The 20909-nt window shown below is 40.0% G+C and overlaps 1 protein-coding gene across 17 annotated transcripts in view; it reads left to right on the top strand.

The window, feature by feature from the left end:
- SMURF2 (SMAD specific E3 ubiquitin protein ligase 2) overlaps positions 1 to 18388 on the top strand; it is a 98535-nt gene extending 80147 nt beyond the window's left edge. For 9 of the 17 annotated variants that reach the window (XM_005282911.5, XM_008167612.4, XM_042841008.2 and 6 more), the window contains 9 exons: positions 247 to 451; positions 2116 to 2219; positions 3968 to 4082; positions 4505 to 4683; positions 5479 to 5616; positions 5851 to 5971; positions 8073 to 8274; positions 13956 to 14031; positions 14400 to 18388. In XM_005282911.5, the coding sequence (XP_005282968.1) occupies positions 247 to 451; positions 2116 to 2219; positions 3968 to 4082; positions 4505 to 4683; positions 5479 to 5616; positions 5851 to 5971; positions 8073 to 8274; positions 13956 to 14031; positions 14400 to 14499 (1240 nt within the window). In that variant the 3' untranslated portion in view covers positions 14500 to 18388. The remainder of the gene's footprint in view (positions 1 to 246; positions 452 to 2115; positions 2220 to 3967; positions 4083 to 4504; positions 4684 to 5478; positions 5617 to 5850; positions 5972 to 8072; positions 8275 to 13955; positions 14032 to 14399) is intronic. The other 8 variants (XM_065563645.1, XM_065563647.1, XM_065563653.1 and 5 more) reach the window with 1 other exon arrangement.
- Positions 18389 to 20909: the final 2521 nt, after the last annotated feature.

Here is a 20909-nt window from a genome sequence, read left to right as displayed (position 1 = left end):
CAAACCCTGAAACCAGCTACTTGCCAAGAAAGACAGAAGCATATGTCTTTGGTCAGGATAAAGTATCTGGACTTTTTTCTTTTTTTCCTTTTACTGAAACTGGACATTTTAAAAAATGTAATTACAATAAGTAACCATGTGTCATTGAAACTAGTTTTGTTGTAAATACTAAAATTTAAAAAATATCTGAGAGGGAAATACAGGCATGTGACTTGAGTTTCTGAAAATAGCTCTGTTTATTCCTAGCCGTCAGAACCAACTTAAAGATCATCAGCAGCAACAGCAGGTAGTATCATTGTGCCAGCTTCCAGATGAGGCAGAATGTCTGACTGTGCCAAGGTATAAGCGAGACCTAGTGCAGAAACTCAAGATTCTGAGGCAAGAATTGTCACAGCACCAACCCCAAGCTGGCCACTGTCGTATTGAAGTCTCCAGGGAAGAGATTTTTGAGGTAATCTGAAGCTAAGGAAACTCTACCCATTTTTAAGTGACGGGAGAGAGAGAGAGTAGGGGAGGGAACTTTTCCGAGGGGGTGGTGATGGTAAGGGTTGAGGAGAGTGTATAGATAATCGTAGATCCTAGATGGGATGGGATTCTCTTCCAGGAAAGAAATGAAAAAGGAGGGGCAGTTGTTTAGGAGAAGGGAGGGTGTAGATTGAAAAAAAATTTTTTTATAAATATAACAGATAAATAACTTCATATAGCATTCATCTTTGATATTGTAATTACACAGTATGTATCTCAAATACACATTTTTGTTCAGATTTTTGAATTCTCAAGGCTGCTGACTGACAGGAGACACCCAAAGTGCAGTGTTCTCACTGGAATTTTGCAACATTGTTTTGCTGAAATGATCTTATGCAGTTGTAATTCTTTGGCTCCCCTCCACTGCAACCTTCTCACTTTACACTTAACTTCCAAGTCTCCACATTGTGGTCACCATTTTTCCACCCAAGCGGGATTGGATGAGTCTTCCTTTGAAGACTCGCTCATCTCACTTTAATTAGCTGGGGGGCTGCTGTGCAGTAATCAGACATGCCAACTCACAAATTTATCATGAGTGACGCGATTTCTAAGTAAAATTGAGCCTCACTCACGATCTTGCGATAGAACTCTCAAATGTCAAGAATTTTTTATATATATTTGCTAAAAAAAAAAAAAAAAAAAGACATTTGAGAGCTATCGCGAGATCATGAGTAAGGCCTAATTTTACTTAGAAATCACTGTCAGCCAACAACTTGCCCTCCCCAGGGCGCTCGCTGTACTAAAAGGTACGTTTTTAGCTGTGTGGTTGCAGAGGAAAGGTTGAAAATGTGACCTGAGAGCACCTTAGAGGCTCAGAAACCAGTAGGGAAATAGAGAACCCACATTTCATTGGCTTAAAAATCATGAGGACTTTTTTTTAATCTCATGATATTTGGGGGTCTGACTCATGATTTTCTAATAGCAAGGGTTGACAACTCTGAAAAGCTGTAGTCCCTTGGAGGCGGGGTGCTAGCTCCAGGGGATCATGACATTGCTCTCATATAGAAACTGTACATTTAATACCCAGTTCTTCATTCCTCCTACCTCTTTGTTCTTCAGTTTCTTTAGCCACACATTTTCTTCCCATAGTGTGTGGGAGTTACCTTATAGAGGTGTAACTCTAGGTTTCCCAGTAGCAGAAGGCATCCAGTGCTTGCAATATTTGATATTCCTTAATGCTCCCCTGAAGATTTGTTTTTGTACCTACCCTTTACAGATTGCCCATGTTTTGTCTTCTCAGACAGGAGAAATGAGCCCTTATATAGCACTTTCAATTTTCAAAGCAGTTTACTGACAATTATAGCTTTTAATTACTTGTAGAAGCTATAGAAGGACAAAACAAAAGAGAAACAATCCCTGCACATGACCAGCAATTTAAGGATCCGTAGCTTTTCTAGCATATCTAGTCTTTTATTTGACGGGTAATGTTATATTGGTAGAAAACATAGTAGTTTGAGAAATGGTGGTTAATAACTGAAAGGACACCGTCTGGTTTAGGTACTCAGAGTCAAATGATTTACCATAACAAATAGTAGTAGGATGTCTATCCATAAACAGCAGTGAATAAGACAGTAGATGGTGTGATTGCAGGAGTCTTACAGGCAAGTCATGAAGATGAGGCCGAAGGACCTGTGGAAGCGATTAATGATAAAATTTCGTGGAGAAGAAGGCCTTGATTATGGAGGGGTTGCCAGGTATGCTAGAAAACATGATCTAAATTATCCTGCTTCTAAGTACTGTGTCTTTTTAAAGTCTTTTTTTTAATGTGTGTTCCACTAATAACTTGTACATCAAAAATTTTTCTCTCAGTTTTCTGGTGTTTCTCTAGAGTAGAAAATATTAATTCCTTTGTTGGGGTATATCTTGTAAGTAAATCTGCAAGATTACTGCAGATCTTAACATAGATGCATTTTAAGTGTGAGATATGTTTCTAGTAACTCCACTGAAGATGTAGTTGGTTTTTCCCCCCTCTGGTTACTGAAGCTTAGATATCGGAGACCATTAAGAACTGACTCCACCTTGTGGTACATTTTTGGTAAGAAAAGTGAGTCTAATATTGTAGTTTTGAATGAAAAACTTTGACTAGGATTTAAAGTCAAATGTTAGCAGTTACTAGAGTAGGGAAGTAAGCCTATTTTAATTTTTCACTTGTTAAAAAAACAGTTTTTTCTGCTGGTAGCAAATGTTTCAGTTTAAACATCGTTTAAAATGGTTTTGATATAACAGCTACAAGTATTTTAACATATGAAGTCCTTGTTGCTACTGTAAAATAACCTAGATGCTACTGTAATACAGTCAAAAATATTAACATGCCCATCCTTGCTGGCATATGGATTTGTGACCTGTGAATTAAATAAGCTGTGAGATAGAAGTTAACGTATTTATTGTGGTGAATAGCACTTTTATGTTAAATTCTAAAAAATACATAAGTAGTGAGAATTGCAACTTTCATTCATTCTTAAGCATCCTTCTGCCCCCCAAAATTGGGTAGTATTTCTTTGGCATCTTTAGGTGCTGTATGGCAGGTTGTCGTAATGAAAGACACAAGGCAACTATTATATTGAACATATCTTTAGACCCCTGCGTGGATACAAAATGTGTATCTGCATCTGATTCGCGATCCGCAAAAATGTTCCCGCAGATATCCACATCCGCGGGTATAAAGCAGATAACCGTGGAGTTGAAGGGCTTTACATAACTTTACTTGATTTTGCATAATAACACTACAGTGTGTTTGCTTCATGTAACCTCCCATCCCTGAAGGATAACTTCTCATTTTAATCATTACTGTTATAACAATCTAATATTTTGCTGACTTAATTACAGCTGCTTGTTCAGTTATAACAAAAATGTTTCAAAAGTAGAAATAACAGATGCAGTAAGGTGTCATTTTCCATGCTTCTGCTAGTGTTTTCTAGCACTACTTCTGGTTGGCTTACCTTGGACAATCAGCCCTCTGCTTTGCTGGCAGCCAAAGAAGCAAAGGAGCAGTATGAAAAATTATGGCTGTTCTCCTCCGCCCCTTAAATCAATATGTATCAATCAGTGCAAACCTATTTAGCACGTTAAATTGGAGGCTTTAAAGTAAATGGTCTTCAGGTAATGGATACGTTCAGCAGAGTATCATACAGCAGTGTTGTATAGTGAGTAAAATATACAACTTTGTCTTCAATGTGTAATGTCTAAAGAAGGGGAAGCAACCAGAAACTATTGAGATTAAGTTGAAGAAAAGGCTTGCAGAGTTGGGACCCAGCCAGTTTTCAAGTACTGTATGCTTACTGGGCGAGTAAAAGTAATTTCTGCTTTCTGTCCTGTTTATAGCTTAACTCTGTATTCATCGCTATAAATATTTACAGTTGAAAATCTCAATTTTTGCACAACTTGTCAACATAGAAATGTATTTGTCTGAAACATGCAGTAAAATTATTATTTTATTTCTCAGGGAATGGCTTTACCTGTTGTCTCATGAAATGTTGAATCCATATTATGGCCTCTTCCAGTATTCACGAGATGATATCTATACGCTGCAAATCAACCCAGACTCTGCAGTTAACCCGGTACAAACGATGACAAACTTACAGAACTCATTCTTTCTGTGACCTAGGAAATTCATCTTCGAATTAGCATGGGGAATGCCTTAGACTTAGGAGTCTAATTCTCACATTATCATTACTAGAAATTGAATTTGTGCAATGGCATGACCCCTTTGTATTTAGAATTAAAGAAAAATACCAAATATTTCTCCTTAATCTCGGTGCCAGACGTTTGAATTGCTTTCCGTAAAGCAATTCAAACAAGTTGTTTCTGTGCTGAGTAATAGGATCTCTGAATTGTTGCCAACCAAGTTCTGAAAGCGTGACAACAAAAAACCTAGAAACTTTTTGATTGTAAAGTTTTAATTCTGAAACTTGAAATTCAGTAAGTACTCTCTCTGGAAGTCTGGTTTAGTTGAATGCATTTGTTTTTCTTTTAATTCCAGGAACACTTATCATATTTCCATTTTGTTGGACGGATTATGGGGATGGCTGTGTTTCATGGACATTATATTGATGGGGGCTTCACATTGCCTTTCTATAAGCAATTGCTAGGAAAGCCAATTACTCTCGATGACATGGAATTGGTTGACCCAGATCTTCATAACAGCTTAGTCTGGATACTGTATGTATTGCACATTTAATAATTGATATTTAAAATTTTGTTAGAATTAATACAAATGTCTAAGGTAGAGTTACAGTATATCTTTCTAGACTAAGTATATCTTTATAGTGTTCATAGTAAACAAAAGTTTTAAAAAATGGAGTATTTCAGCTTTATAGACGCATGGACGTGTGTAGTGAATGTAATTTTTGAACATGGAAGAATTTTTGATTCACTGAGCTTATCGGAAACTATAACATAGTTTTTCTATTTACTGATCATTTAAACCAGGGGTTGGCAACCTTTCAGAAGTGGTGTGCCGAGTCTTCATTTATTCAGTCTAATTTCAGGTTTCACGTGCCAGTAATACATTTTAACGTTTTTAGAAGGTCTCTTTTTATAATACTGTATATAACTAAACTATTGTTGTATGTAAAGTAAGTTTTTTAAAATGTTTAAGAAGCTTCATTTAAAATTAAATTAAAATGCAGACCGGTGGCCAGGACCCAGGCAGTGTGAGTGCCACTGAAAATCAGCTCACGTGCCACTTTTGGCACGCATGCCATAGGTTGCCTACCCCGACGTAAACCATTAAAGAGCAGCAGCATGTTGCTAAAAGTGTTGCATCAAAAGGTTTGACAGTGTTCCAAAATATAATTCAAGAATAATAAAGAAGTGTTATGCTTATTATCAATATTTTGAAACCAAATCTGATTAGAAAATTAAATTGAGGTGCTATCGTAAGTATTTATGAATGTAATACATTTGCAGAGTATGTCTTCTTCACTGAACCATTTGTTTGTTTCCCTCCACAAGAGAGAATGATATTACAGGCGTCTTGGACCATACGTTCTGTGTGGAACACAATGCTTATGGGGAAATTATTCAACATGAACTGAAACCCAATGGCAAAAGCATCCCAGTCACAGAGGAAAATAAAAAAGAATATGTCAGGTATTAAATAATCATCCATCTATTTTTTCAAGCAAAGCTTCTCTTTTAGTTTCCTCCCTAAGAGAGTTTGGCTTGTTTGAATTTATTGCCAGTGCCACATTTATCTAAGCACTAGTACAGTACTTTTATTGTGGTAGGTTGCTGTCAGTAAGTTCAGTTTTTGGGCTGGATAAAGTGCAGGGTTATTGTGTTTGAATATATTTTTCACAAAACGAATTTGCACTTGATTTGCAGGCTTTACGTAAACTGGCGGTTTTTACGAGGAATTGAAGCTCAGTTTCTAGCACTGCAGAAGGGATTTAATGAAGTCATCCCACAACATCTGCTGAAGACATTTGATGAGAAGGAGTTAGAGGTCAGTACACTAATGTTACATTATGTCATCAAGTGTAACAATAAAAGGCTAAGTTGCATCCCCAGTGCTTTTGGGGTTTTGCAGGTGCAATATTACAAGCACCACAGTTAAACACAAAAGGTCATCCAGGCCTTGGAATTTTGAGGTTGATTTCTTACACCTTCACTTCTGTATATCTTCTACAGAATCAGTAGCTGAGTTTGTCAGCTTGAAGCATTCTCTCTCTCTCTCAGATGGTCTGCATTGTTTAACTCTGTTTAGTAGAGTGTATACACACAGGTTTGGGCATTTGTTTTTGTTAATCTTGGGAGTGACTGAATAAGGTGTTGCATAGTGACTGTAGAAGTAGCCACTTCCTTTATTTCAATCAGTTCTGATAGGACATGTAGTATGGATCCCCCTCTTGTACCTTGGTTCAGTTGGTTTTCTGTTTCGAAGTATCTACAATCACCTCATTTTGGTCCAGTGTGTTCTCTGTAGTGGAGGTGGCAGTGCGTTACCCTTAAAGACACATGTATACCTTAGCACTGCCACTAAGTGCTCTACTAAACGTAAAGATCCAGCACCTGAAATACCGTATTGCCCTGGACAAATGCAGCAAGTTCCCAAAGTCTGTTTTTAAAAACCGACATCTAATATAGAATCCGTAGCTGGGATTTTTCTCTCTATCAATCCTGCACAACCACAGAGCCATTGTATGTGTGTTGGTTTATAAAAGGGCTAAAGTGTGAATTATCCACATTTTCCTAGGTTTCCTTTTGTAAAGTTATTATTGTTATACTGGAATAAATTATGATTACTGTATGGCCTGCTCACTGGGAGAATAAACAAGCAAATTCCGAATAGTTTTGTGTATGCCTCATGAGAACTGGGAACAAAGCATTCTCTGTCAAGAGGATCTGGCTTCTAGAGGAACCAGCTTCCAGAGGAGATTAGGCAAATCCAGAGTTTGACTCGTTCAGAAATACTGCAAAACCTTCTTCTTTGAAATAGGCCTTTCCACCCTCGCAAGAATGACATGCACAATACTGACACTCCCCTCTGCTCAAAGACAACCATTTCCGCCCCCAAATAAAAACATTATAAATGCACATAGAGGTTTTATTCAAAAAAGGAAGAAGTGCCACAGACTCCATGAAGTTCACTAGGGACTTGGCTATTGCTATTGATTTTTAAACTGAAGGCATTCAGATGTAATGGTGATAAAACTCTTAGGCTACATCTACACTACAGGGGGGAGTCGATTTAAGATACGCAAATTCAGCTACGTGAATAGCGTAGCTGAATTCGACGTATCGCAGCCGACTTACCCCGCTGTGAGGACAGCGGCAAAATCGACCTCTGCGGCTTCCTGTCGACGGCGCTTACTCCCACCTCCGCTGGTGGAGTAAGAGCGTCGATTCGGGGATCGATTGTTTGGGACGCGATAAATCGATCCCCGAGAGGTCGATTTCTACCCGCCGATTCAGGCGGGTAGTGTAGACCTAGCCTTAGATACATGTTCACAGTGCACAGTTTTTATTTAAGCTCTGACAGAATCGGGATGGATGTTATAACAAAATTAAAACAAAGTCCAAGATACATTTTACCTGTGCATTGTCTTGTAAATGTGTTTAAACTGATTTGTACAATATGTGTGGATATGATTGCAATAAAAAGTTACATTTAGAGGGGGAAAAAACAGAATTAGTTGAATTCTGAGAGCCAGATTATACCCCCAGCTACTCATAAACTCCTTCTTTTGAACTCAGTGGCAGCAATGCAACATCTGAATGAAGAATTTAACCTGTAAAGTATACATCTGGAAACACATGACACTTTCAAGCTCCCTAAATTATCTTTGCCATACAGCTTTTGGATATTGGCTGCTCTGTTTGAAATGAAGTTTAAATATGACACCTTGAAAATGGATTAATTGTATGACATTTCTTACTACAGAATAAAATGATATAATTCTATGCCTTTAAACAAGAGAGCCTGTAACTTTCCATTTGTACTGAAATCTATAGGTATTTTTTTTAAACATGTAATATATTTTGATGCTTAGATGTAACGTCACTTATTTGTATTGACCACTGATGATGTATACAATTATTAACAGCTCATCATTTGTGGACTTGGAAAGATTGATGTTAATGACTGGAAGGCAAATACTAGGTTAAAACACTGTACTCCAGACAGCAACATTGTGAAATGGTTCTGGAAAGCTGTGGAGCTCTTCGATGAAGAGAGGAGAGCACGATTGCTCCAGTTTGTGACCGGCTCATCCAGAGTGCCTCTTCAGGGTTTTAAAGCATTACAAGGTAAAAGTTCGATGGGAACCAACTTAAAAGGGATCCATTTGAGGAAAGAAATAGCACATCACAGAAACCTTGCATAAAAATAAGATTATTGGTCTGTAATGTGACTTGTGTTTTTGTTCTTTAGTTTTGTTTTTTACAAAGGGGTTTTCAGTGGTCTTGATTAGCTGTTTTCAGTATCATTTATCAGATACTCTTCTCTCCTGTCCCATAACCTTGTGACTCTCAGCTGTAACCTGCCCTATTCTTTCATTCAGTAAAGCACTCCATTCTCTAGTCTTCTCTAATTGTAGTGAACTCTGGACATCAGAGACCTGTATGTGATTCTCTTGGCTGTTTTTTCTGGCAGTCTGTTTTGTAATATTCACTTTACGATCCCTCACTGCCTCTTCAGCTGTCTACAATTCACTCCCTGGACAGGAAAGCCAACAAGTAACTTCTTTGCGACTATAACAGGGGTGAGAGAGACTCTTGTGATGTTGACTCCTTCATGGAAGGAGCCACATGGTGGTGAGCAGGCCAGGAACAGAAAGAATCTACTACATTATCCAACTGCCTTTGGAACTCTGATAGAATCTCTACCTTTCTGCAGCAACAGTTCTAACTTTGTCATCCATGCTGCTAGGTGAGCAAAATCAGAGGCAATCCGTTCAGGCCTGTTTGCTCTCTCAAGATGGAGGAAAGTGTCTAAGAGAACACACTCACCAAATACACCTCTACCCCAATATAAAGCTGTCCTCGGGAGCCAAAAAATCTTATCCCGTTATAGGTGAAACCGCGTTATATCAAACTTGCTTTGATCCACCAGAGTGCGCACCCCTGCCCGCCCCGGAGCACTGCTTTACCGCGTTATATCCAAATTCATCTTATACCAGGTCGCGTTATAGTGGAGTAGCGGTGTAGAAGTGTTTTCTTTACCGGTAGAAAGGCTGGATTCCAACTAAGCAAAAACCTTGTGATATCAATTGCCACTTACAAAAGCCAGGGGTTCTGGAAACCAACTATCCTCACCCAGCCTTCTCACTCACATAGGGCCTGCGTAGTCTTTTGGGTTCCTCAGATGGCCTAGATCCCCTGCAGTACTAAGGTTTCATTAATGGGCGTTAGTACCTGTTAGCAGAATGCAGTACTCCACTGAGTGCTAACACATATAGGAGGAGCTCTCTACTATGTTGCATATTTAAATGGCAACATGAAAAGCTTAAGCAGAGGTGAGAGCCCCATGTTCATTTAGGTGCTTTCTCTCCTATGATTAACTCACTGTATTACCCACTAGATACTTGCCTTGTTTAATGTTCTGTTAGTGCCCCCTATTACTGCCATGGCTAACTTAACCTGTGTGTTAAATCCTTAACATGAGCTAGAATTTTGCAGCACATACTGTATCCTAGTGTCTGGGAAGGGCCATACAACCACCCAAGTGCCCAGTGGGGCCTTGATTACCACAGAAGTTGTACCACTTTAGCTATATTGGTATAGTTAAAGTTGTACAAACCCTAAGGTCAAATCAGCGGTAGAAGCAGTCTGCCAGTATAGCTATACCGGTGCACTATACTGATAAAATGCTGCTAACATGGATGTAGCTAGTACTGGCAAAGCTGTAGCTTTTAGTTATATAACTTATTTTCCATCATCACCCTGAGTGTAGTAAGCTGTATCTGTAAAAGTTCAAGTTATTGTCCCTCTGGGTGCATTCGCTGTAGGAGGTTCATGCGCTGGTGCACTCTTGATTGCAGGTTTTAGTTAACAGTGTGCATGGATCCATGCCTTTGCTCTATACATCCTTGTCCTCTGGTGCAAGGGTATATGGGGAGGGGGGGGGGGTGGACCCGCCACGGCTCCAGTTCCTTCTCAGCTGCCCTTGGTTCGAAACAAAGCATAGCAGAGTTTTCTGTTAGCTTCTCCACTACTGCCTTCTTAAGCTGAGGGAGGCTAGATTGAAGTTCCTCCTGATGGAGTGCTCTGCTGTCTGAGACCTGCAGGATGTGACGCCCTTCCCTGGCACAACGGCCTTAGTCACTCAGGCTGCAGCAGTGACTTCCAGAGACCGTGAAGCAGCTTCAGAACTAAGGTGCCACAAGTACTCCTGTTTCTTCAGAACTGAAGCACTCTTAAGAGGTGGTAAACTCATTCCCTGGGGAGAGTCTCCAAGTTACCTCTTAGGACAGAGAGCAAGGTGACCTTGCATCCCGGTATGGGTACTGCTGAGGCTTCTGTGTGTACCCTCCCCACACCCCCAGTACCAAGGTACCATTACCCACCAAAAAAACTTCTCTTATGCCTTGTGCTAAGAAGTCTTCTAACAAACTGCACCAAGCACCTCCATAGTTGGCCTGGGAACTGGAGATCTCCAGACACAGTGACTTCTCCTAAGAAGCCTTGTTCAACTGTGCTTCGGTACTGCCCTCCTCTGGACACAGCCACAAAGAACACATGGACTTTACCTCTGTAGTGTACACTTGGAGTGCATGGACTGTACCTTTTGCGCAGGCCCCAGTACCATCTCAGGTTCTTATTGAGCACTGTCCAGGTTTCTCTCCCATGAAGACTTCTTAGTTACAGAAAAGCCTGGGTCTCCCCTCCTAAGGAATACCTAGAGGGATCCCTCCCCGGTACTATTTCACTATTTGCAGCCAGAGCTTCCTTCTGTTATCCTGGATCGCAGCACACAAGCTTCATCACTATGAACCCCCAGTAACGATCCAGCCCTCACTACCTATGCTTGGCGCTCCTCCATTGGACACAGGAGAAGATACCTTCTAGGATTCTACCATTCTTTCCATTCTAACCCCCCTCTGGAGATATTTCCCAAGGAGGAGATCATTGAAACAACAGACATTCATGTCATCCCTGGCAGGAGATTATGCTCTTTGCTTATATACCACCACAGTGGGCTTTTTGGAACACATGGACTCTGTACGGTAACCAGTATTATAGGGTACCCTCCAAAAAGCCCACTGTGGTGTTGCATAAGGAAAGGAAAAGGATGGTCCTGTCCTGGATGACATGAATGTTTGCTGCTTCTTGGATCTCTTTCTCTATATGCCTTCAACAAAGAGATGACTTACCATATCTCAGATTGCTCAGCATTCTTGACTTTTTCAATACCAGACCTATGAGAGACCTGCAGAACCCTCCAGAAAGAGGTCCAGCTCTTACAAGAAGAGGCCCTCCTTGATGGTGACCTCCCAGTCTGCATCTTCTTCCAAAAAGCCATTTTGACAGGCTTGCAAAATGCTGTTGCAAATTCCCTGAGCAGGCACTTCCAAAACCATGAGAGGTGACTCAGCAACTTGGTTTTTCAGCTTATTTGCCAGTCCTGGGGCCTTCCAGAGGTGGATCTCTTTTCAACACCATCCAGTGCAAAATGCCAACACTTCTGCCCGTGGAGTAGGGAGAATGGGTACAGACACAACTCCATGGGGAACGCTGAACTCTTCCTTTAGCCTCAGTCTCTTGTACGCCTGCCCTCCAGCATCATTGATCCTCCAGGCACTGGAGAAACTGAAAGAAGAACAAGCTTGTAGCTATCTTGATAGCACCATCCTGGCCAAGGCAAGTGTGATTCCCAGAGCTGCTTCATCTCTCTGTGAACATCTCTTTGCCTTCCTCTTGCAGATCTCCTGACACTGGATTTGGGCACCACAATGCACCCCAGTTTCTTATCTCTGCACCTCAAGGGCTGGCTCCTCGATAGTTCTGAGGCATAGAATTGGGCTGCTCTCCAGAAGTTCAGTCCATACTCCTGAGCAGTAGGAAACTAAGTACAAGGAAAATCTATCTGCAAAAGTGGAGGCACTTCCAAGTCTAGTGTACCCATCGATCCATATCCCCTTGTGAATCTCTCCTCACAGATGTACTAGGTTACCTGCTGAATTTGAACATACAAGCTTATCACTGAGCTCCATTATGAGTTACCTGGCTGCTATTAGAGCCTTTCATCCACCAATCAAAGGATTTTCTGTTTCTACCTCACCCACATTCCATAAGGGTTTGTTTTATCTGTTTCATCATGTTAAGGAGTCTGCACCATCGTGGGACCTTAATCTGCTTCTCAATGCCTTAAGGAGCCCAGCTGTTCACACCTCTACCTGTCTTCAAGACTTTGTTCCTAGTAGCCATAACTATGGCCAGAAGGGTAGGGAAGTTAAGGGCACTCATGGCTGACCCTCCCTACTTACATTTTGCCATGACAAGGTGACCTTTTGCCCCCATCCTCATTTCCTGCCTAAGGTCTCTTCAGAATTCCATGTCAGTTAGAACATCTGACTACCAGAGTTTTACCCCAAGCCTCATTCCTTGAGGGAGGAAGCTAGCCTCCATACCTTGGATGTAAGACGGGCCATTGCCTTTTACCTAGAGGCAGAACAAAAGCCTGGAGGGAAAATCCTGAAATGCGTTGATCTCCTTTGCCAAGAGAATGGATAGCCAGTTTCTGCTCAGACGATGTAAATGGGTTTCTGATGCATTCTAGCTTGTTACAAAGCTGCAGGAGCGCATCCTCCTGCTAAGCAGACTGCTCATTCCAACAGGCCCAGTCCACCTTTATAGCCCTTCTTAAACACATACCCATCATGTACAACTGCAGAGCAGCAACCTGGTCTTGTGTGCACATGTTCTCTGGGCACTGTGCTATTCAACCTGCTTCCAGGTCAGAGAGAACCTAGAGCAGCACTCTCTTCAGCGCTGTGCTGAGATCCGCCTCCATGTCAAGACACTGCTACAGTTGAGCAGCCAGAGGGACAATAACTCAAAGAAGGAGAGGTGACTTACCTGTACAGTAACTGGAAGTTGAGATGTGTTGTCCCTATGGGTGCTCCACCTCCTGCCTTTCTTCTCTTCTGCTGTGAAGTCTTCCTGTGCTTCCAGTCTGAGAAGGAACTGGAGCAGTGGCGGGTCCACCCTCCCTATATACATCCTTGTGATCTGGTGTGAGAGTATAGAGTGTAGGCGCGGACCCACAGGCACTGCTAACTAAAATTACTGATCAAGAGTGCACAGGTGCATGCCCATCCTATGATGGAGTATCCATGGGACAAAACCTCTCTACGAACTCCAGTTACTGTAAGGTAATAGCAAAAGGAGAAGTTAATATACTACATTAGGGGCTTTTGCCATCACAGCTGTCTTGGTCACAAATCACACCTTTGTAAACGTGACCCTGAAGTGGATGCTGTTTATACAGATATAAATGTGCTTACACTGGTGTAGATTAGTCTGATGTGAGGAGAAATCAGCTATAGTGGTATGAATGCGACCACACTATAAGTTGTATTAGTTTTAAAAAAAAAATCACCCCCCTAACTGAAATAGTGATACCTGTATAAAAACTGTGTGTGGATCAGGCTCTACTATATTACCGTAGTGCAATACAGATTTACATTTGTACGGATAGTTCTTGTGTATCTTTCACCGGCTTAAACAGTCTGAGTGTTGTGCATGTGTGAAGAAAACCAAATTTCTGTCTGATGGGGAAACGTGGAGAGAGCTTTTCCATTTGCTGTTCTGTGTGTTCTCTCCCTCCCTGCCACAATATTATACTGTTTTCATTTCCTTAGTACGTGGCTCATCTGTCTCACCTGCTTGTTTACTTCTCACTCTGCCTTCTTGACAGTTACAAAATAGTAGTTTGGGGGTTATACCCTGTAGTAGTGCTAGAGAATTCATCTTTACTGGATTTGCAGGTGCTGCGGGGCCCAGGCTATTTACAATACACCAGATTGATGCCAGCACTAATAACTTGCCGAAAGCTCATACCTGGTAAGACCATGTTACGTTTTCACTCCTCCATGGAAATATTGGCATTTTGGTAAATGGACACGTGCCCATTGATATAGCACATCTAGATTATCAACTGTCATTTATTTCTCCTCTCCTGATAACTTTTCTGCTTGGTAAAGAATTCCATATTTTATGGCAATAGGAGATAGTCTGGTTTTGTTTATATCAGTGTAGTTCTGTTGGCTATCGTAATGTAATTTAGTAATCTAATACAAGAAGTTGCATGCTTATCACCAAAGTGTTTCAAGGATGTTAAATGCAGTTGTAGTGCAACAGAACTGCATCAATTTTGGATTTCTTGTTAGAGTTGAAACTCATTCTAAAAAGCTTTTGTTTTTTGTTAACAGCTTTAATCGAATAGACATTCCTCCCTATGAAAGCTATGACAAGCTGTATGAGAAGCTGCTAACCGCCATTGAAGAAACATGTGGGTTTGCTGTGGAGTAACCCTTTGCAGACTTACCTGAGACTCTATTTATACTCCTGTCAGCCAGAAAGCCCCCCCCTCAGCCAAGACTCAAGAAATGCTTGAAATACAGGAATGCTTTTCCTCTTTTACTCAAGAACACTGTGAGGAAAAGGACAATTTGGGATTTTTTTTTTTTTTTTTTGCCTTCAAGAAAATAGGTCCTGTGGCTCTTGCCATGGAACCATTCAGCTGCTATTAAAAACGAATCTCTTGACCATACAGAATGCTGGCTTTTACTACATTTTGACAGTTAAGCAGTATTCTACACTTAAAGACTACTACTATTTTTGTAAAAGGTAATCTGTTCTATTTGCCTACCTGATTTCTATTCTCACAGACAAGAAGACACAACTTCAGCAGTCGGTACAAATCACGTTTCAGCTCGAGTAAACATACTGAACAGCATCTATACCTGCTATTTAAAAAAAAAAAAAAAATTTTGGATTATTCTAATTTTGCATAAAATTGGTTAAAAGAATCATTAACTTTTTAATTACAGCCACTTACATGTTAACTGCGTTTTCTTATAGTGAAATATTATATTCTGCATTATATGTTCAACTTAAATGTTACCCAGAATTGGGCTTTTTATATTTTTCAAGCATGAATTACAGACATGAAGTTCTGTGTCCTGTTTCTATCAGTTGTCAGATTCCTAGTATGAGTGAAATACTGCATTTGGTACAGTACTTTGTGTTAAATGTGGAATAGTCCTTTTTTAAAGAGCATTAGTCATTTCAGTTTTTTTAAACAAGCATTTTTGTAACAAGTTGATATTGTTGAGAGTATTTTTGGTTTTGCTTTCAATTTAAAACAAATGCTACATTTTAAAAAAATTCTTAAAGCATGCTGATGAGGTGATGTTGACAGTCTTCTGCCTGGTCATCAGTTCATGTTTCAGAACCCACTGTGTCTATCTAATCAACCAAAGCTTTTTATGTTTAAATGCAGCCAATTCACATTGTGTACTTTTTGATGCTTAAAGACTTATCAGGTAAACCACCTTTAATCTTTGTTTGGCTGCTCATGTCGTGTGGGTTTGCACAAATTACAAATAAGGAAAAGTAACGAACTCAAATGGCAAAAGCTCTTCTGTTAACAAACACGCACGATGTGATGTGCTTTGAAAATGAGGTGAGTAAAGCACAACACTGTCACTGGTTGTAGGGATGAGAGTAAATATATGTAAGAGTTAAACTGTGGGTTGGACAGTTCAAATGGGAACATAATGCACTACCAATGGAGGGAATCCTGGGCTGTTCAAATGAGCATCCTACTGTGAGGTCAGAGTGCTGTCTTTTTGGGGTGTGGAGAAGGTAGGCTACTCACTGCACATTTTTTATAGCAGCATTCTTCTGCATGATCTGTAATCTACAACTGGCATTTTGCCTGCCCTCTTGCACAGTAATGAGGGCAGCAACATTTGGAGGTAATTTCGAATTTTTCTAGTCAGTGTTGGGTTGTTGTTTTTTAACTTGGATCATAATTAATCATCAGAAATCTGCACTATTTTTACATTAATGAGAAACAAGAGTCTTGAACTCACTAAGACAATGGGATGTAAACAATTATTTCCTTTCACAGCATAAGTTATATAATGAACTAGGGATTTTTTTTGTCTTGTCTATTCTCTGTAGTTTGTGAATGTCAACATATAAATTCATTCTGCCAAATCTGACTGCTACAGCACGTAAGCTAATAATGGACTGTGTTCATTGGAATGATTAATAGCCTAATAGTACGTCTATTTGAGAGCAGTTGTAATGAGATCATACCATCACTGGTAGCCCAAATCCACATTTCCTTCAGTAGTATGATTGCTAGATGCTGCTTGTTCTAACAAACATACCCATCTGGGCTCGTGCATGGTGGAGACGTTAGTTGCTTGTTGATGCACACCGGAAGCAGCTAAGAGATCTGCTTTGGCAGCTGGGCTTGCAGTCTGCCAGATCCTTTTCCTCATTTGGAGGGCTTGCAGCTCTATGCTGCACTCAGTCATGTTGAGTGGTAACACTGCCTCTAAGAGACCTTCCCAAACTCTGAGGGTGATGAGATGGATTGTTCTCTAGAGCCAGGGTTCTTTTGTCACTTCACTGGCTGGAAACTTCATTAGTGACTTGCAAGGCCTTTCTGTGCAAGGCTGCTGAGATGGTCTCACTACATTCTTCATCCAAAAGGCATGGCCTATTGACAGCACCACTCTCTGCGGGAGGTGGCTGTTCCTGCCCAAGGTATGGTTGGGATTTTTTCCACAGACAGGTCTCATCCCATGTGACTCCCCTGATCCTGCAGGCAGCTCTTCCCTGTGGTGTATGAACAGAAAAAACGCCTCATCCAAGTGACTCCTTGGGGAGGGGCAATGCAGATCTGTTACACTAGAGGACCTAGCCTGGGGATACCGAGCATAAATACTATATCCCCAGGTTTGACTGCTGCAGCTCAGTGCCTCTTCTGAGCTGGCACTGTACAAGGTCTCTTGATGGCATCCGGCCTCTGCTGTTTCAGGTATGCATCTCCCTCCCCACTGTAGTCTACTCCCTGCATTAAACAGCCAGAACACGCAGCTGTAGCTGGCCCCTATCCTAACCTCCTATAGGTTTGAGATGTTGAGTCCAATGTAAGGGTTTATTGGAATTTGCACACAAAACAAAAACTAAAAAACCCTAATCCAGTGTTTGAAGTGTCACAGCAGCTTTAGCTGTAGGTGAATTGCTTTCCTGCTAGGCATTTTGGTGTTGTGTAATCCCTCTAGCACCACCAGTTCAATGTTGTAAAATCTAACTTCTTAAAATACTATGGACATGGATAGACAAACTTAATATTGCTATATATTTGATCAGTTATGAGGAATATATCAAGTATTCGGAGTGCCTTTTTACCTTCATAACAACTAAGAGCTTTAAATAAAGCACCCCAGCTGGCCAGAAGTTTTCTAATACATTTTGCAGAAGTATTGACCAATGAAATAGTTCTAAAATCATGTCAGCCACTTTCCCTCAAACAGGTGCTAAGCCCTATGTTGCATTGAACCTTGGACTTTCACCCCATGATTAATGTGAATATTTATTTCAGCTTGTCCTTACTGGGTTTTACTTTATCCATTCTTTAGTTGCATAAAGTTGTTTTAGAGAAATGCTGCATCATGTTTTCATGCTGTTGCTTTTCATTATGAATGTTTAATTATGAACGGTGACTATTTTGTAGATTTCAAATATACAGCACATAGTTGAGTTTCAGAGGATTTAATTTCTCGCTGTAAAGAGTTTTGTAATGGTGCTTTGTACAGTATGTATTCTAATTTTTTTTTTGCACATAGGTTCAGCTTCCCTAAACTGATTTATTTTTACCATTTTTTGTTGTATACTAGAGTCCAGAGCACACAAGTTTTCCTTTTGTATTTTTGTTCTACAACACTACATCTGTATTAAACTTCTGGTGCGTTTAAACTGGCTGCATTGATGGAAGTAAAAGCTTTGCTTCTATATCATAAGTATGCATCATACAGCTTAATGTAGCATGCTCACATTGCTTCAGATTTTAAACTGCACCATATAGTTAACAGGTGCCATTTGTTGTATTTAACACTATATAGTAGGTTTTTGACTCTACCACATCCCAAGCTTTGTCTGTAGCTGTAATTAGTTTATACTCAAGTATAATTTCCCCTCCACAAACTGTTTTATTTTCTCATTTCTATTATTTATTACAGAGTGTTTTTAGCATTGATATTCATTGTATTGCCATCCGTTACATGAGCTTTAACAAAACATCTGTATAAAATGGTTTTTAAAAACTTAATGTACCCATGCAGAAGTTGAGCAATAAATTGTATGCTGTTTGCACTGTCACAGCATCATTGGTTTAAAATCGTTTAAAGTTTTTAATTAAAGGTTTACTTTGACTTACATTTGTAACTTTAGAGATGTTCAGGGAGTCAGTCCAATCGTAGAGAGTATATTGTACAGGGTATGAAACTAATCTGATGCCTTCCTACATTTACTTGTATATACAGCAAGTATTAGGCCTTAAAACGGCATTCAGGAATGGATACTGTAGCCAGTTTTCCCTTATACAGTAGAACCTCGGAGTATGGCGGTTCATAACTCTGAACAAAACACTATAGTGGGTCTTTCAAAATTTACAACTGAACATTGACTTAATATAGTTTTGAAACTTTATATGCAGAAGTAAAATGGTGCTTTTCCTTTATTTTATTTTTTTTAGTAGTTTAGGTTAACAGTGCAGTACTGTATTTGCTTTTTTATTTTTTTTGTCTCCGCTGCTGCCTGATTGCATACTTCTGGTTCCAAATGAGGTGTGTGGTTGATTGATTGGTGACTTCATAACGCTGAAGTTCCACTTTACTTTGTCTCTCCTAGCTCTCTCTGTGCCTTTTAACAGTAGCCACTTGAATATCAACATGTCTCAAAGGGGAATTGATCTCTCTTGATCAGTGAAGGGGTGACTATTCTGCTGGCTTTAGCTAATCTGAACAGAATTCCTTGCAGGAAAATATATATGTGAAAAATATGTGAAATCAAATCAATTAATACTTTCTCTTCATTCCAACTCATTAAATTATAGCCCTGGTGGACTGGGGGGAGGAATTGGTCTCTTTTAGTATGTTAGCTGTTTGGAAGTGATTCTGAAAAAAAAGATTTAACGACTATCACCACCAGAAAAACTATTTATTTAAGCTGTCAGAAGCTTCAGTCAAGGTGCAATTCTCTTCTTTCTCCCACCAAAGCTAGTGTGAACTTTTTTCCCACATGCATGAGACTAAATCTCATGAATGCTCTTGTGACTGAGTAGTTCTATTTCTCTTGTAAATTGCTTTCTGTAATCTCTTATCAGGCCAAGCCCACAATGTTGAGTGACAGATACCAATAGTCTTATACAGGCAAATCCCAAAGATTTCTGCTTCTAGCAGCTAATCCTATAGGGAACAACCAACTTTAGGCAAGGCCTTTTACTGAAAATTCTGCTTTGGGTCCTGTTTAGTGAAAAGAGTGTATTCTAGAGGGTGGATCTAAAACGTCTAGTTTTGTTAAACAGCAAGAGACTTAGTCCTTAGCCTACTAATTAGCACTGTGCTTTAATGTGTTAGTTATTTTTCAAGCATATTAACATCCCTAGTTACTTTGCCTGTAAGGCTACAACACTGTTTGTAGCAGAGTGCGCACTTATTCCTTCACTTAATCTACTAGCCCGTGTATTTCAGTAGCAGAGGTAAATAACAGCTTTACAGAAGACAGGTACAAGAGCCACCTCTCAACTGCTGACTGGTGGCAGCAAGTCCTAGCTGGAGGCTAGGATGTTAAATTCAGATTGAACTTTAGGGTCTTTGCCTTAAATGTACTGTCAGTGTGTGGTTAGCTAGTCTACCTTACCTCAACATGATAGCTGAATAGGTTTTGCATTGAGAATGGTGAATGCAAGTATAATGCATCTTACTTTACCCCACCAGTGTCAAACCCACTGCTTTCTTACCTGTTCTCAAATAAACTAGAGTTAATGTAACAAGATGTTGGTTTTAGGTTTAAATGCTTGCATCATGTTATTAGGACAGTGTCTTTCCAAGTAGCTTAGTGAAGCAAAGTATGTGATCTTGAAAACAGCTTGGTTAAAGTCTACCTCAATCATGTGCAAATACTACATGTTTTGACTGTTGTAGATATTCCCACCATGAAGGTAGGCTATAAGTAGTGCCTGTAATTGGAGTTATTGCAGCAATCTGCTGAGAGCAATTGCATAGAGAACCACTGTAAAATTGAAATGTAAAAGGACACTAATATGCTCACTCTAGGAAGTAATTAAGAGCCTGCAAGTTCTTGTACCAGTTTTATTCTTTAGCAAAAAGCGGTCTAGATTTTGAAGTGTGTGCGTGATTAAGAATGAGATGACAAGCTTGTTTGAGGACATGATTGGGCACAAGTACTGTAATCTCATTTAGTACTAGCTATTTAAGAGCCAAAACACTACAAAAATATATTCCTGGTTAAATCCTATGTAAATGTATCCCATAAGCACTATGTTGTAAAGCTGTGTACAGTGTAGTGAAGTGAAGTGCCACCCCTCACCCCATCAGGGGTATATTTAAATAATTGATTTGTATGTCAAAGGTTGAAGGAAATCCCCATCTGACCTGCTCTCTCACAAGGAACTTGAGCAAGTGCTGCTTTGTTTTAAAGAGCTGCCACCACATTTCTAGTTTCATTATACTTTGTAGTCAAAAGTTCAGAGACCTTGATTCAGCCTCAAATGCCCAAATAATGTAGCACTGATATGTAGGAATTTTAATATTCAGCCCTTTAGAAAGCTGAGTACTGAGTACAATAGACAAGTAGGTCCTATTCTTCAGCAAAACTTGGGTTAAGAACTTTGCCCT

The sequence above is a fragment of the Chrysemys picta genome, chromosome 12, assembly GCF_011386835.1.
Source record: "Chrysemys picta bellii isolate R12L10 chromosome 12, ASM1138683v2, whole genome shotgun sequence".
Taxonomy (NCBI): Eukaryota; Metazoa; Chordata; order Testudines; family Emydidae; genus Chrysemys; species Chrysemys picta.
This window is presented reverse-complemented; position numbering and strand designations above follow the sequence as displayed.